Below are 16,448 nucleotides of genomic sequence, written 5' to 3'. Positions count from 1 at the left end.
GCTGCCGCTCATCAGCGCCCGGCGCTGCCGCTGCCTCTACGGGGGGGGGGGGGACGGGGACACCCCGGGGACCCCCCCCGGAGGGGTTGGTGACACCCCCGGGGGGGGAGGTGACCCCCCCGGGGGGGTTGGTGGCACTTTGGGGACAGCCGGGGACGATTTGGGGACCCCCGCCTGGGACACGCTCTGCGCCGGGTACCCCGAGGGGCAGCGAGACGCCTGCCAGGTGGGGACACCCCCAAAAAATGTCACCTCCCCCCCCCAAAATGTCACCTCCCCCCCCCCCCAAAAAATGTCACCTCTGTGTTGGCCCCTGTGGACCCCCAAATGTCCCCAATGTCCCCCAAATGTCCCCAAATGTCCCCAATGTCCCCAATTGTCCCCATTACCTTAAATACCCCAAATGTCCCCAATAGTGCCCAAATGTCCCCAGTTGTCCCCAAATGTCCCCATTACCCCAATTACCCCCAACACCCCCAAATGTCCCCAATGTCCCCATTACCCTAAATGTCCCCAAATGTCCCCACCTCCCCCATTGCCCCCAATGTCCCCAATTATCCCCATTACCCCAACTGTCCCCAAACGTCCCCAACTGCCCCCAATTATCCCCCCCGTCCCCAATGTCCCCAAATGTCCCTTATTGTCCCCAAATGTCCCCATTCTCCCCAATGTCCCCAATTATCCCCAACTGTCCCCAATGTCCTCATTACCCCAACACCCCCAAATGTCCCCAACACCCCCAATGTCCCCATTACCCTAAATGTCCCCATTACCCTTATTGCCCCCAAAGTCCCCACCTCCCCCATTACCCCCAATGTCCCCAATTCTCCCCATTACCCCAAATGTCCCCATTCTCCCCAATGTCCCCAAATGTCCCCATTACCCCAACTGTCCCCAAATGTCCCTAATTGTCCCCATTACCCCAATTGTCCCCATTACCCTTATTGTCCCCAAATGTCCCCAATGTCCCCATTACCTCAATTACCCACAACACCCCAATTATCCCCAATTATCCCCAATTCTCCCCATTACCCCAAATGTCCCCATTCTCCCCAATGTCCCCAATTATCCCCATTACCCCAACTGTCCCCAAATGTCCCCAATTGTCCCCAAATGTCCCTGCAGGGTGACTCCGGCGGCCCCCTGGCGTGCCGCGTGGGGGGCTGGTGGCTGCTGGCGGGGGTGGCAACACCCAACACCCCCATTACCCTAAATGTCCCCAAATGTCCCCATTGTCCCCATTACCCCAAATGTCCCCAATGTCCCCATTACCCTTATTGTCCCCAAGTGTCCCCAATGTCCCCAAATGTTCCCATTACCCCAATTACCCCCAAATGTCCCCAATGTCCCCCATTGACCTCAAATATCCCCAAATGTCCCCATTACCCCAAATGTCCCCAACTGTCCCCAAATGTCCCTAATTGTCCCCATTACCCCAATTGTCCCCATTACCCTTATTGTCCCCAAATGTCCCCAATGTCCCCATTACCCCAATTGTCCCCATTACCCTAACTGTCCCCAATTCTCCCCATTGTCCCCATTACCCCAACTGTCCCCAAACGTCCCTAATTGTCCCCAAATGTCCCCCCCCTTTTTTAGGGTGACTCCGGCGGCCCCCTGGCGTGCCGCGTGGGGGGCTGGTGGCTGCTGGCGGGGGTGGCCAGCTGGGGGCAGGGCTGCGGCCTCCCCTCCCGCCCGGGGGTCTACACCCGGCCCGGCGCCCACGCCGCCTGGATCGCCGCCACCGTCCCCGAGGCCACCCTGCGCCACCCCCCCCTCGGGGACAACGAGGGTGACATCGAGGAGGAGGAGGAGGAGGAGGAGGAGGAAGGCTGGTGTCACGCCGCTGGCTGGGGGCCACCCCGAGGTGCTGGGGAGGGGGTGGGGGGTGAGGGAGGGGGCGTCACTGGGGGTGGGGGGAGGGTGGGGGTGGCACTGGGGGTGGCACTGGGGGTGGCACTGGGGACAGTGGTGGGGGTGTGGGGGTGAGGAGCCTAAAAGTGGAAAATTGAACCCAAAAAATGGACATTGGAACCCAAAAATGGATCAATGGAACCCAAAAATGGGCGATGGAACCCAAAAAATGGATGATGGAACCCAAAAAATGGAGGATAAAACCCGAAAAAATGGACAATGGAACCCAAAATGGCACCAGGAACTCAATGGTAGCACCCATGGTGGATTTAGGGCACCCATGGGTGGCCCCCAGCACCCATGAAGGACGAGGGCACCCATGAAGACCCCCAGCACCCATGGGTGGCACCCAACACCCAAGATGTCTCCAGGGACACCCATGGGTGCCACCCATGAAGGACCTCAGCACCCATGGGTGGCCTCCAGCACCCATGGGTGGCCCCCAGCACCCAAGATGTCCCCAAGAACACCCACGGGTGGCACCCACGAAGGACCTCAGCACCCATGGGTGGCCCCCACAACGCCCCCCAGCACCCACGAAGGACCTCAGCACCCATGGGTGACCCCCAGCACCCATGGGTGCCACCTCTGACTCCCCCCAGCACCCCCCCACCCCCAAATAAACCCCGCCAGCACCCCACAAACCACCTCCAGCCTTTTATTGACGGGCGGGGGAGCAGCACCCATGGGTGGGGGAGGGGCAGCACCCATGGGTGGGGGAGGGGCAGCACCCATGGGTGCTGACGCTCCCCCCCCCCACCCTTCACTTCTTGGCCAGCTTGGCCTGCTTGTGCTTCGGCGGCGCCCACCGCAGGCAGATGGAGTCCACTGGGGGGGGGAGGGGACAAAATTAGGGTGCTGAGGGGGGTGGGGGGAGCACCCATGGGTGCTGGGGGGGAGGGGGAGGGGCACCCACCGGTGATGGGCGGCTTCTTGTACTGGGCGCTCTTGAGGTGCTCCTCCACCAGTTTGGGGGTGACGCAGATGACGTGCTGCCCCTTCCAGTACTTGACCATGTTGAGGGACTGCAGGGTGCTGATGATGTCGGTCTGGGTGATGCTGGTCATCTGGCTGGGGGGGTTACTGGGGTTACTGGGAGCACTGGGAGGGACTGGGAGCGACCGGGAGGGGGTTTGAGGGGGGTTTGGGTGGGGTTGAGGGGGACTTTGGGGGGTTTTGGGGTGGTGGTTGTGGTCTAAGAGTGGTTTAGAGGTGCTGGGAGGTAACTGGGAGCACTGGGAGGGGTTACTGGGAGCACTGGGAGGTAACTGGGAGGACTGGGAGGGGTTACTGGGGGGACTGGGAGGGGTTTTGGGTGGGTTTGGGGCAGTTTTAATGGGGTTTTGGGGTGGTGGTGGTGGTTTAAAGGTGCTGGGAGGTAACTGGGAGGACTGGGAGGGGTTACTGGGAGCACTGGGAGGACTGGGAGGGGTTACTGGGAGCACTGGGAAGGGCACAGGACCCCCAGCAGCACCCACAGCCCAAGTTACTGGGGGTTACTGGTCCTACTGGGCTCTTACTGCTTTTACTGGGGGCTTACTGCTCTTACTGGGAGCTTACTGGTCTTACTGGGAGCATACTGGTTCATACTGGTGCCCACCTGAGCTCCTTGATGGTGAGGGAACCCCCCCAGGACCTCCAGCAGCACCCATGGCTCAAGTTACTGGGGGTTACTGGTCATACTGGGATTGTAGTACTCTTACTAAAAGCTTACTGGTCATACTGGGAGCATACTGGTTCATACTGGGAGCGTACTGGTGCCCACCCAAGGTCTTTAATGGTGAAGGAGCCCCCCCAGGACCTCCAGCAGCACCCACGGCTCAAGTTACTGGTCATACTAGGCTCTTAGTTCTCTTACTAAGAGCTTACTGGGCGCTTACTGGGAGCATACTGGTTCATACTGGTTCATACTGGTGCCCACCTGAGCTCCTTGATGGAGAAGGAAGCCCCCCAGGACCTCCAGGAGCACCCATGGCTCAAGTTACTGGGGGTTACTGGTCATACTGGCCGCTTCCTGTTCATACTAAGAGCTTACTGCTCTTACTGGGAGCATACTGGTTCATACTGGTTCATACTGGTGCCCACCTGAGGTCCTTAATGGACAGGGTCCCCCGGAAGTCCCTCAGGATCTCCAGCAGCACCCAGGACCAGTAACTGCGGTAGCTCAGCTTGCCCAGGTCCGAGAGCGGCTTCTCGGGGGACCCCACGGTGCTCTCCAGTTTGGACAGCTCGTAGCCTAATTTTGGGGGGGGGGGCAGGGGGCACCCATGGGTGCTGGGCGGCCCCAAAACCTCCCCGTTTCACCCCAAAACACGATGGGGGTGGCACTCACTGAAGGCGATGAGGAACTTGCCGTAGCCGCGGCGCTGGTAGGGGGGCAGGGTGAGGATGCAGGCCACGTTGTTGCCGTCGGGCGACTCCTTCTCCTGGAAGGGGGGGGTGGGGGGGGTTAGCACCCATGGGTGACACCCGGTGGCACCCATGGGTGGCCCCCACCCACCCCGGGGGGGCACCTTGGAGAAGTAGCCGACGATGTGGGCGCCCTGGCGGTCCACCTCGGTGAGGAGGTAGAAGACGAAGGGCTCGACGTCGAAGTAGAGCGTCTTGTGGTCCAGGAAGAGCTTGGCCAGCAGGCAGAGGTTCTGGCAGTAGATCTGGGGAGGGGGGGGCGGTCATATCGTGACATATCGCGACGTATCGTGACATATCGCGACGTATCGTGACATGTCGTGACGTGGGGTGGGGTGTGGTTCGCCCCCGGGGGTCGTGGTTTGGTAGAGGTTGGCCAATGAGGTGGTTGTCGTGGGTAGGCCTGGTGTCCGGTGTTGTTATGTGTCATGACATGTCACGATATGTCATCTCATGTCGTGATATGTCATCACGTGTCACGATATGTCATTACATGTCATGATATGTCATCACGCATCAAGATATATCATCACGTGTCACGATATGTCATTACGTGTCATGATATGTCATGATATGTCACCATGTGTCACCTCCATATCCCCAGGGGTCATGGTTTGGTAGAGGTTGGCCGATTAGGTGGTTGTCGTGGGTAGACATGGTGTCCCATGTCATGACATGCCATTGCATGTCATGATATATCATCATATATCATGATATGTCATCATGTGTCATGATATGTCACCTCTGTGTCTCCTCCATGTCCCCATGGGTCATGGTTTGGTAGAGGTTGGCTGAGAGGTGGTTGTCGTGGGTAGACCTGGTGTCCCGTGTTGTTGTTATGTCATGACATGTCGTGACGTGTCATTGCATGTCGTGATATGTCATCACGTGTCATGATATGCCATTACACGTCATGATACGTCATCACGTGTCAAGATATGTCACCATGTGTCATGTCATTACGTCATGATATGTCACCATGTGTCACGATATGTCTTGATATGTCATGATATGTCACGATATGTCACAACGTGTCCCCTCCATGTCCCCATGGGTCATGATCTGGTAGAGGTTGGCCAACGGGAGCAGGTTATCATGGGTAGACCTGGTGTTCCATGTTGTGACATGCCATTGCATGTCGTGATATGTCATCGTGTGTCACGATATGTCACGATATGTCACCACGTGTCCCCCCCATGTCCCCATGGGTCATGATCTGGTAGAGGTTGGCCAACCAGAGCACGTTATCATGGGTAGACCTGGTGTCCCGTGCCGTCACGTGTCACGACACGTCCCCACATGTCACGACATGTCATGGCATGTCATGACATGTCCCGACACGCGTCACGCCCCGCACCTTGTGGTCCTTGCCGTCCACCTCGTAGACGGAGATGTTGCTCTTGCGGTAGATCTCGCGGCCCGGCGGCTGCCGCCACTGGCACTGGCCCTGGGGACAAGGACACGCGGGGCACCGCCCTGTCACGTGTCACACGCGTGTCCTAAGCGTGTCACACGCCTGTCACACGTGTCACATGCGTGTCACCGACCCCACAGAACCTCCAGGTGCCCCCAGACCTCACAAACCTGAACCAAGACTTGGAGATCCAAGGCTCGGGCCACCCCGCACCCCACATATCCGTGTCCCCACATGTCCCACACATGTCCCACGTGTGTCACACGTGTCCCCAAACATGTCACATGTGTCCCTAAGCGTGTCACCAACCCAATAAAGGCCATAGGAGCCCCTGGACCTCACAAACCTGAACCAAGACTTGGAGATCCAAGGCTCGGGCCACCCCGCACCCCACATATCCGTGTCCCCACGTGCCCCACACATGTCCCACGCGTGTCACACGTGTCCCTAAGCGTGTCACACGCGTGTCCCCAAACATATGAAAGCCCTAGGTGCCCCTAGAGCTCATGAAACTCAACCAAGACTTGGAGATCCAAGGCTGGGGCCACCCCGCACCCCACATATCCTTGTCCCCACGTGCCCCACACATGTCACACGCGTGTCACATGTGTCCCTAAGCGTGTCACACGCGTGTCACCAACCCAATACAGGCCATAAGTGCCCTTAAACCTCACAAACCTCAACCAAGACTTGGAGATCCAAGGCTTGGGTCACCCCACACCCCACATATCCTTGTCCCCACGTGCCCCACACATGTCACACGCGTGTCACATGTGTCCCTAAGCGTGTCACACGCGTGTCACCAACCCAATACAGGCCATAAGTGCCCTTAAACCTCACAAACCTCAACCAAGACTTGGAGATCCAAGGCTCGGGCCACCCCGCACCCCACATACCCGTGTCCCCACATGTCCCAAATGTCCCCACACGCGTCCCACGCGTGTCACACGCGTGTCACGCGTGTCCCCGCGCGCCACGCACCAGGTGCAGGCGGTAGGTGCGCTCGTACTTCATGTACTTGAGGCAGTACTCGCAGATCCAGAGCTTGGGCTGCTTGCCGTAGTCCTCGGGGAAGGGCGAGAAGTACCAGGCGTCGATCTCGAAGTGCCCGATGTGGATCTTGTCCACGTACTTCACCTTGGTGATCTGCGGGTTTTTGGGGCGAAAAATGGCGATTTTGGGTCATCGCCGACCTCCTCTGGTTGGGTTTAAGGGTTTCGGGGGGGTGGAACAAGGGTTTTGGGGGGAAACGGGGCTGTTTCGGGGCAGCGCTCACCGCTTCGTGCTCCTTCTCCAGCGCGGCGGTGGTGGGATCCATCTCGGCGTAGGTCTGCCAGGGGGGCCCAGTAAGTCCCAGTGCCTCCCAGTAGCTCCCAGTAACACCCAGTGTATCCGCCAGGGGCTCCCAGTAACTCCCAGTAACACCCAGTAGCTCCCAGTAACACCCAGTGACACCCAGTGACCCCCAGTGTATCCTCCAGGGGCTCCCAGTAGCTCCCAGTAACACCCAGTGACCCCCAGTGTAACCTCCAGGGCCTCCCAGCAACTCCCAGTAACTCCCAGTAACACCCAGTGTATCCTCCAGGGTCTCCCAGTAACTCCCAGTGCACCCTAATCCTCTCCCAGTCCCTCCCAGTGCTCCCCAGTCCCCTCCCAGTGCTCCCCAGTCCCCCCTCAACGCCTCCTAATCCCATCCCATCACATCCCAGTCCCTCCCAGTGCCCCCCAATCCCCTCCCAGTGCCCCCCAGTCCCCCCTGCAATGCCTCCTAATCCCATTCCATTGCATCCCAGTCCCTCCCAGTGCCCCTCAACCCCCTCCCAGTGCCCCCCAGTCCCTCCCAGTGCCTCCCAGTGCCCCCCAGTCCCCTCCCAATCCCCTCCCAGTGCTGCCCAGTCCCCTCCCAGTCCCTCCCAATGCCTCCTAATCCCATCCCATCACATCCCACTCCCTCCCAGTGCCCCCCAATCCCCTCCCAGTGCCCCCAACCCCCTCCCAGTGCCCCCCAATCCCCTCCCAGTCCCTCCCAGTGCCCCCCAACCCCCTCCCAGTGCCCCCCAGTCCCCTCCCAGTCCCCTCTCAATGCCTCCTAATCCCATTCCATCACATCCCAGTCCCTCCCAATGCCCCCCAATCCCCTCCCAGTCCATCCCAGTGCCCCCCAACCCCCTCCCAGTCCCTCCCAGTCCCTCCCAGTGCCCCTCCCAGCGCCCACCTTCTGCACGTGGTTGATCTCATCGTGCTTGCGCTTCTGGTTGCGGGTGATCTTGCGCTCGGGCTGCTCGGGGAGGTCGCCCAGGAACTGCTCGGCGCTCTTCTGCACCGCCTCCTTCAGCGTCTTGCTCAGCGCCAGCCGGTTGCGGTCCACCCACTCGTCCAGCCGCCGGTTAACTGGGAGCACTGGGAGTCACTGGGAGGCCCCGGAGGGCTCCTAGGGGGCTCCTAGAGGGCTCTAGGGGGCTGCTAGGGGGTTACTGGGAGGCACTGGGAGGCTATTGGGGGGTTACTGGGAGGCACTGGGGGATGCTGGGAGACTTGAGCGGTTATTTTGAGGTATTGAGAGGTTACTGGGAGGTACTGGGAGTTACTGGGAGCTTGCTGGGGGTTACTGGGGTGTTACTGGGAGTTACTGGGAGGTTACTGGGAGGCACTGGGAGTTACTGGGAGCACTAAGAGGTTACTGGGAGGTTACTGGGAGGCACTGGGAGGTTACTGGGAGGCACTGGGAGCCTGCTAGGGGGTTACTGGGGTGTTACTGGGAGGTTACTGGGAGTTACTGGGATGTTACTGGGTGTTAATGGGATGTTACTGGGAGTTATTGGGAGATTTTAGGGAGCCCTGAGGGGTTTCTGAGAGTCCCAGGGGGTTACTGGGAGGTTACTGGGAGGCACTGGGAGTTACTGGGAGCACTAAGAGGTTACTGGGAGGCACTGGGAGCTTGCTAGGGGGTTACTGGGGTGAGACTGGGGGTTACTGGGAGTTACTGGGAGGTTACTGGGAGTTACTGGGAGGTTTTAAGGAGCCCTGAGGGGTTTCTGAGAGCCCCAAGGGGCTACTGGGAGGTTACTGGGAGGCACTGGGAGGTTACTGGGAGCACTAAGAAGTTACTGGGAGGCACTGGGAGCTTGCTAGGGGGTTACTGGGGTGAGACTGGGAGGTTACTGGGGGATACTGGGAGGTTACTGGGGGTTACTGGGAGGTTACTGGGGGATACTGGGAGGTTACTGGGGCCTCCTTCAGTGTCTTGCTCAGCGCCAGCCGGTTGCGGTCCACCCACTCGTCCAGCCGCCGGTTAACTGGGAGCACTGGGAGTCACTGGGAGGCCCCGGGGGGCTCCTAGAGGGCTCTAGGGGGCTGCTAGGGGGTTACTGGGAGGCACTGGGGGGTTACTGGGGCGGTATTTGGGGGTTAATGAGAGCCCCGGGAGGGTTCTAGGAGCTCTGGGGGTTACTGGGAGGTTACTGGGAGGCACTGGGAGGCACTGGGAGGTTACTGGGAGGCACTGGGAGCTTGCTAGGGGGTTACTGGGGTGAAACTGGGGGTTACTGGGACGTTACTGAGCGTTAATGGGATGTTACTGGGAGTTACTGGGAGGTTTTAAGGAGCCCTGAGGGGTTTCTGAGAGTCACAGGGTGTTACTGGGAGGTTACTGGGAGGCTACTGGGAGGCACTGGGAGCACTAAGAGGTTACTGGGAGGCACTGGGAGCTTGCTAGGGGGTTACTGGGGTGTTACTGGGAGTTACTGGGAGGTTTTAGGGAGCCCTGAGGGGTTTCTGAAAGCCCCAGGGGGTTACTGGGAGGTTACTGGGAGGCACTGGGGGATGGTTGGGATGCTACTGGGTTGTACTGGTTTATACTGGTCTGTACTGGTTTATTCTGGTCTGTACTGGGTGTTACTGGGAGATTGCTAGGAGGCTGCTGGGGGGTTTCTGGGAGGCCCTGGGGGTTACTGGGATGAACTGGGAGCCCCTGGGAGAGCAGTTGGGGTGTTATTGGGTTATACTGGTCTGTACTGGTTTGTACTGGTTTATACTGGTCTGTACTGGTTTATACTGGGAATTACTAGGAGGTTGCTGGGGAGTTTCTGGGAGCCCTGGGGGGTTACTGGGGGTTACTGGGAGCCACTGGGGGGGTTGTTGGGATGTTATTGGGCTATACTGGTCTGTACTGGTTTATACTGGTCTGTACTGGTTTTTACTGGTTTGTACTGGTTTATACTGGGACTCACAGCCCACGTAGTGCACGTAGAACTCCTCCCGCGCCTCCTGCTCGTTGAGCCGGGACTGGATCACCTCCGCCGAGTCTGCGGGAAACCAGTAAGAGAATGGGACTGGGACCAGTAAGGGACTGGGACCAGTAAGGGACTGGGACTGGAACCAGTTTGGGACTGGGACCAGTTAGAGAAAGGGACTGGTCCTGCTGTCATACTGGGCCCAGTCCCCTCCCAGTCTCCTCCTGTCCCCCCCCAGTCCCTCCCAGTGCTCCCAGTCCCCTCCCATACTGGTCCCAGTCCCTCCCAGTAACTCCCAGTCCCCCCCAATCCCTTCCCAGTGCCCCCCAGTTCCCTCCCAGTGCTCCCAGTCCTCTTCTATACTGGTCCCAGTCTCTCCCAGTTCCAACCAATCCCCTCCCAGTCCCTCCCAGTACTCCCAGTCTCCCTCTATACTGGTCCCAGTCCCTTCCCACCCCCTCCCAGTTACCTCCCAGTCCCTCCCAGTGCTCCCAGTCCCCTCCTATGCTGGTCCCAGTCCCTCCCAGTCCCTCCCAGTGCCCCCCAATCCCCTCCTATACTGGTCCCAGTCCCTCCCAGTGCCCCCCAATCCCCTCCTATACTGGTCCCAGTCCCTCCCAGTGCCCCCCAGTCCCTTCCCAGTGCTCCCAATCCCCTTCTATACTGGTCCCAGTCCCTTCTCAGTGCCCCCCAATCCCCTCCCAGTCCCCCCCAATCCCCTCCCAGTCCCTCCCAGTGCCCCCCAGTCCCTTTCCAGTGTTCCCAGTCCCCTTCTATACTGGTTCCAGTCCCTCCCAGTCCCTCCCAGTGCCCCCCAATCCCCTCCCAGTGCTCCCAATCCCCTCCTATACTGGTCCCAGTCCCTCCCAGTCCCCCCCAATCCCCCCCACCCCCTCCCAGTCCCTTCCAGTGCCCCCCAATCCCCTCCCACTCCCTCCCAGTCCCTCCCAGTGCCCCCCAGTACCCTTCTATACTGCTACCAGTCCCTCCCAGTCCCCCCCAGTCCCTCCCAATCCCCTCCCAGTCCCCCCCAGTCCCTCCCAGTGCCTCCCAGTCCCTCACGCCAGCTGCCGTCGGCCCTGCGGCACAGGTATGTCTCCCCGATCTCCACGGCCACTTCCGCCTCCCGGGCCTGCACCGGCGGCGGGGGCGGCGGGGGGGGCGGGGGAGGCGGCGGCGGAGGCGGAGCCAGCGGCGGAGGGGGCGGGGCCAGCGGCGGGGACGAAGGGGCGGGGCCTCGGCCCGGCCCCGCCTCCCCCGGGGGGCTCCGGCCCCGCCCCCCCTCGGAGCCGGCCGGGCCCGAGGCCTGGAGAGGAGCGGGAGCGGCGCCGGGCCCTGCCTCCGCCATCGGGCGCCGCGCCGGAAGTGGCGTCACCGGAAGCTGGGGGGGGCTTTTATAGGGGAGAGGGGAAGTCACGTGACGCGCGTTGCTAGGAGACGCCCGGGAGGGGAGGGGAGGGGCCGGGCGTTGCTAGGAGACGGAGGAGCGCCGGGGGGGGGTCACGTGATGCGCGTTGCTAGGAGACGGGGGGCGGGGCCGGGCGTTGCTAGGGGCGAGGCCAGGCGTTGCTAGGGGGCGTGGTCAGGTGTTGCTAGGGGCAGGGGGTGTGGCCAGGCGTTGCTAGGGACAGGGGGCGTGGCCAGGCGTTGCTAGGGGCGGGGCCAGGCGTTGCTAGGGGACTGGAGGGAGGCCTCAGGGCCTCCCAGTGCTCCCAGTGCCCTCCCAGTAGGCCGCAGGCCCCGCCCAGTCCCGCCCAGTCTCCTCCCAGTTCATCCCAGTCTCCTCCCAGTCCCTCCAATCCCCTCCCAGTCGCTCCCAGTCCCCGCCCAGTCCCTCCCAGTCCCCTCCCAGTCACTCTCAGTCCCTCCCAGTGCCCCAGTCCCCTCCTATACTGGTTCCAGTCCCCTCCCAGTTGCTCCCAGTTGCTCCCAGTCCCCGCCCAGTCCCTCCGAGTTCCCTCCCAGTACCCTCAGTCCCCTCCTATACTGGTCCCAGTCCCCTCCAATCCCTTCCCAGTGCTCCCAGTCCCTCCCAGTCCCCCCCAACCCCCCCCCTTTCCCTTTTTATCCTCTCCCCGCCCCCCAGGAAGTGACGCAGCGCGGCGGGCGGGGCCCCGAAGCCGACCCCTGACGTCACTTCCGCCCTCCCGCCCCCTTTTCCCAGCAGCCCCCGCGGCTCGGCGGACGCGGGGGGGGGGCGGGGCCGGGGCCGGCGGCGGACGGGGGTGAGAGGAGGGGGGAGGGGGGGACGGGGGGGGTCACGTGGGGTCAGGGGGGTCACGTGGGGGTCGGGGTCACGTGGGCGGGGTCACTTGGGGTCATGGGGACAGCGTGGGGGGGGGAGGGGCCGGGATATGGGGTCCCCGTGGGGGGGTGGGGTCACGTGGGGGTCAGGGGTCACGTGGGGGTCACGTGGGGGTCAGAGGTCACGTGGGTGGGGTCACGTGGGGATATGGGGTCACCGTGGGGGGTGGCAGCGGGGTGTGGGGTCACTGGGGGTCAGGGGTCACGTGGGGGTCAGGGGGTCACGTGGGGGTCGAGGTCACGTGGGTGGGGTCACTTGGGGTCATGGGGACAGCGGGGGGGGGGGGGAGGGGCCGGGATATGGGGTCCCCGTGGGGGGGGGGGTTGGGTCACGTGGGGGTCAGGGATCACGTGGGGGTCACGTGGGGTCATGTGGGGGTCACGTGGGGGTCAGAGGTCACGTGGGGTGGGGTCACGTGGGGATATGGGGTCACCGTGGGGGGGTGGCAGCGGGGTGTGGGGTCACTGGGGGTCAGGGGGTCACGTGGGGGTCAGAGGTCACGTGGGGTGGGGTCACATGGGGACATGGGGGGGGTGGCGCCGGGTTATGGGGTCCCCATGGGGGGTGGTAGAGGGGGTTGGGGTCACTGGGGGTCAGGGGTCACGTGGGGTCATGTGGGGTCAGAGGTCACGTGGGGGGGTCACTTGGGGTCATGGGGTCACCGTGGGGGGGTGGCCCCAAGTTATGGGGTCCCCATGGGGTGGGGTCACTTGGGGTCATTGGGTCACCATGGGGGGGTGACATTGGGACATGGGGGTCCTATGGGATGGTGGCACCGGGTTATAGGGTCCCCATGTGGAGGTGACATTGGGTTATGGGGTCCCCATGGGGTGGTGACACTGGGATATGGGGTCCCCATGGGATGGTGGCCCCAAGTTATGGGGTCATTATGGGGTGGGGTCACTTGGGGTCATGGGGTCCCCATGGGGTGGTGACACCAGGTTATGGGGTCACCGTGGGGGGGTGACACCAGTTTATAGGGTCCCCATGGGGAGGTGACACCGGGATACGGGATCCTATGGGGCCAACGTCCCCAATTCCCACCCCCCTCCTTGACCCCATGTCCCCAAAACCCCCCCGACTCCCCTTTCCCCCCCCGTTTTCCCCCCCCCAGCATGGCGTCCCCGGCGACCCTGTGGCGTTGTCCCCGGTGGTCCCGGTGGTCCCGGTGGCTGTGGCCAACGGGATCGGTTTTGGGGTCGCGCCGCGGGGCCGGCCACAACCGCTGGTCCAAGGTGCGCAACGTCAAGGGCCCGCGCGACGCCGCCCGCAGCCGCCTCTTCCAGCGCCTCGGCCTCCTCCTGCGCACGGCCGCCCGCGGTGGGTGGATCCCACCGGATCCCCTGGATCCCCCGGATCCCCTTCCCTTGATCCCCTTTTTCCCCCAGATCCCCTGGATCCCCTTTTGCCCTGCATCCCCTTCCCCTGGATCCCCAGATCCCCAGGATCCCCTTTTGCCCTGGATCCCCTTTTGCCCTGGATCCCCTTCCCCAGATCCCCCGAATCCCCTTTTCCCCAGATCTCTGTCCCACCGATCTCCTGGATCCCTTTTTCTCCTGGATCCCCTTTTTCCCCTGATCCCACTTCCTCTTTCCACCTGGATCCCCTTCCCCCAAATCCCCCAGACCCCCAGATCCCCTTTTACCCTGGATCCCTTTTCCCCCAGATCCCCTTTTGCCCTGGATCCCTTTTGCCCTGGATCCCCAGATCCCCAGGATCCCCTTTTCCCCTGGATCCCCTTCCCCCAGATCCCCTTTTCCCCCTAGATTCCCTGGATCCCAAAGACCTCCCCACCCCACAGATCCCCCCCCAGGCCCCCTCCACCCCATAGATCCCCCAGGATCTCCCGAAGATCCCTGGGATCCTGGTGACCTCCCCACCCCATAGATCCCCCCCAGGCCCCCCCCACCCCATAAATCCCCCCCAGGCCCCCTCCACCCCATAAATCCCCCCCACGACCTCCCCACCCCATAGATCCCCCAGGATCTCCCAAGGATCCTTGGGATCCCAAAGACCTCCCCACCCCATAGATCCCCCCCAGGCCCCCTCCACCCCATAGATCCCCCAGGATCTCCCGAAGATCCCTGGGATCCTGGCGACCTCCCCACCCCATAAATCCCCCCCAGGCCCCCCCCACCCCATAAACCCCCCCCACGACCCACCCCACCCCATAGATCCCCCCCCGGGCCCCCCCGCCCCATAGATCCCCCAGGATCTCCCGAAGATCCCTGGGATCCTGGCGACCTCCCCACCCCACAGATCCCCCCCACGCCCCCCCCACCCCATAACCCCCCCCCACGCCCCCCCCCACCCCATAAACCCCCCCCAACGCCTCCCCCACCCCACAGATCTCCCCCTCCACCACCTCCCCACCGCCCCCCACCCCCCCGTTAAGATCTTTTGGTGATCCGGCGATCGCCCCCACCCCCCCAAGACCCCAAATAACCCCCCCGTCCCCCCTTTTTTTATCCCATAGAGGGGGGCCCGGACCCGGCGCTCAACCCCCAGTTGGCCAACGCGGTGGAGCAATGCCGGGCCAACAACATGCCCAAGGCCTCCATCGAGGCCGCCATCCGCGGCGCGGTAGGTCCCCCAAAATTTTTTGGGATCCCCCATCACCCCACAACTTACGGGGCAGCCCCACAACCTCCTCCTCATCGTCCTAAACCCCCAAACTTTAGGAAAAACCGGCGGCGGGGGCGAGGGTCCTCTACGAAGCCCGGGGGGCCGGCGGGTGGGCGCTGCTGGTGGAGGTCCTCACCGATAACCCGCGGCGGAGCCAGCACGAGATCCGCCTCCTCCTCGCCCGCCACGGGTGCGTCTTTTGGGATCTGGCCTCCAATTTTGGGGGCCGAACCCCGTTTTTGAGTGTTTTGGGTCTTTTTTTTTTTTTTTTGAGTTTTTTTTTGGTGTTTTTTGGGTTTTTTTTTTGGAGTATTTGGGGTCTTTTGCCACCCAGGGCCACCGTGGCCGAAGGGGCCCGGCACGGGTTCGAGCAGATCGGGGTGGTGCGCGTGGCCCCCCGGGATTTGCGGGGTCGCCCCGTGGCCTTGGAGGCCGCCCTGGAGGCCGCGGTGGAGGCCGGAGCTCGGGACGTCTGCGAGGAGGAAGAGGAGGAGGAGGAGGAGGAGGAAGAGGAGGCGGCGCTGAAGGTGGGGGAGGAAGGAGCGTCGGGATTGGATGGGTTGAGGGGGGAGGTGGTGCCGTCCGCGACAACGATTGGGCAACCCTTGGCCAACCCCAATGACCGTTGGCCAACCCCGATGACCGTTGGCCAACCGTTGGCCAACCCCGATGACCGTTGGCCAACCATTGGCCAACCCCGATGACCCTTGGCCAACCCCGATGACCATTGGCCAACCGTTGGCCAACCCTTGGCCACCCCCGATGACCATTGGCCATCCCCAATGACCGTTGGCCAACCCTTGGCCAACCCTGATGACCATTGGCCAACCCTTGGCCAACCCCGATGACCGTTGGCCAACCCTTGGCCATCCCCGATGACCATTGGCCACCCCCAACGACAGTTGGCCAACCCTTGACCATCCCCAACCCCCGTTGGCCAACCCTTGACCATCTCCAACCCCCGTTGGCCAACTTTTGACCACCCCCAACCCCCGTTGGCCAACTTCTGACCACCCCCAACCCGTTGGCCAACCATTGACCATCCCCAATGACCATTGGCCAACCCTTGACTACCCCCAACCCCCGTTGGCCAACCCTTGACCTTCTACCACCATCTTTGGCCACCCCCAACCCCTGTTGGCCAACCCTTGACCACCCCCAACCCCCGTTGGCCAACTTTTGACCACCCCCAACCCCCGTTGGCCAACTTTTGACCACCCCCAACCCCCATTGGCCGTCCCCCCCCCCAGTTTATCTGCGAGACCTCGTCCCTGCGGGCCGTGCGGGAGCGCCTGGAGGCCTCGGGGCTGCGCCCGCTCTCGGCCACCATCGAGTACCTGCCCCGGGACCGCGTGGCGCTGCCGGAGGGGACGCGGGAGGAGGCCGAGCGCCTCCTCCAAGCCCTCGGGGACTACCCCGACGTCGTCAACATCTACCACAACATCCAATAGGAAACCCGGGGGGGCGTGGCCTCGGGATTTGGGGTCACCTCCCCTCCCCCCGCGATGCTGGTGGCAATAAAAGCCTTTTTTTGAGTGTTTTTCTGCCT

At 62.3% G+C, this 16,448-nt stretch overlaps 2 protein-coding genes across 3 annotated transcripts; one reads left to right on the top strand and one right to left on the bottom strand.

The window, feature by feature from the left end:
- Positions 1–2,558: 2,558 nt before the first annotated feature.
- KAT8 (lysine acetyltransferase 8) lies at positions 2,559–11,763 on the bottom strand. Of its 2 annotated transcripts, XM_082781546.1 has the most exons (11): positions 11,032–11,343; positions 9,967–10,041; positions 7,953–8,128; positions 7,014–7,067; positions 6,719–6,883; positions 5,681–5,770; positions 4,428–4,568; positions 4,247–4,340; positions 4,000–4,150; positions 2,831–2,985; positions 2,559–2,742 (listed from the first exon to the last, which is right to left on the bottom strand). In XM_082781546.1, the coding sequence occupies exons 1-11, from the start codon at positions 11,315–11,317 to the stop codon at positions 2,678–2,680; spliced, it is 1,452 nt and encodes a 483-aa protein (XP_082637672.1). In that variant the 5' UTR covers positions 11,318–11,343; the 3' UTR covers positions 2,559–2,677. The 2 variants fall into 2 exon arrangements, with proteins under 2 accessions (XP_082637672.1, XP_082637673.1); XM_082781547.1 differs by lacking the exon at positions 4,000–4,150 and having other exon boundaries at positions 5,681–5,799; positions 6,747–6,883; positions 11,032–11,763.
- Positions 11,764–12,037: 274 nt separating this feature from the next.
- Positions 12,038–16,439, top strand: TACO1 (translational activator of cytochrome c oxidase I). The gene is made up of 6 exons (XM_082781551.1): positions 12,038–12,194; positions 13,389–13,594; positions 14,751–14,857; positions 14,956–15,089; positions 15,234–15,426; positions 16,150–16,439. The coding sequence occupies exons 2-6, from the start codon at positions 13,390–13,392 to the stop codon at positions 16,348–16,350; spliced, it is 840 nt and encodes a 279-aa protein (XP_082637677.1). The 5' UTR covers positions 12,038–12,194; position 13,389; the 3' UTR covers positions 16,351–16,439.
- The last annotated feature ends 9 nt before the right edge of the window (positions 16,440–16,448 follow it).

Source organism: Aythya marila (genome assembly GCF_965140915.1).
Source record: "Aythya marila genome assembly, chromosome: 31".
Classification (NCBI taxonomy): domain Eukaryota; kingdom Metazoa; phylum Chordata; class Aves; order Anseriformes; family Anatidae; genus Aythya; species Aythya marila.
Note: the sequence above shows the minus strand (reverse complement) of the source record. Positions and strands in the feature narration are given on the sequence as shown.

Coding starts and splice junctions, on each gene's coding strand:
- KAT8 (XM_082781546.1), bottom strand. CDS start 11,317: ATGGCGGAGGCAGGGCCCGGCGCCGCTCCCGCTCCTCTCCAGGCCTCG. Junction 10,042..11,031: donor CAGGGCCGACGGCAGCTGGC/GTGAGGGACTGG, acceptor GGTTTCCCGCAG/ACTCGGCGGAGGTGATCCAG. Junction 8,129..9,966: donor CTACGTGCACTACGTGGGCT/GTGAGTCCCAGT, acceptor CAGTGCTCCCAG/TTAACCGGCGGCTGGACGAG.
- TACO1 (XM_082781551.1), top strand. CDS start 13,390: ATGGCGTCCCCGGCGACCCTGTGGCGTTGTCCCCGGTGGTCCCGGTGG. Junction 13,595..14,750: donor CCTGCGCACGGCCGCCCGCG/GTGGGTGGATCC, acceptor TTTATCCCATAG/AGGGGGGCCCGGACCCGGCG. Junction 14,858..14,955: donor AGGCCGCCATCCGCGGCGCG/GTAGGTCCCCCA, acceptor CCCAAACTTTAG/GAAAAACCGGCGGCGGGGGC.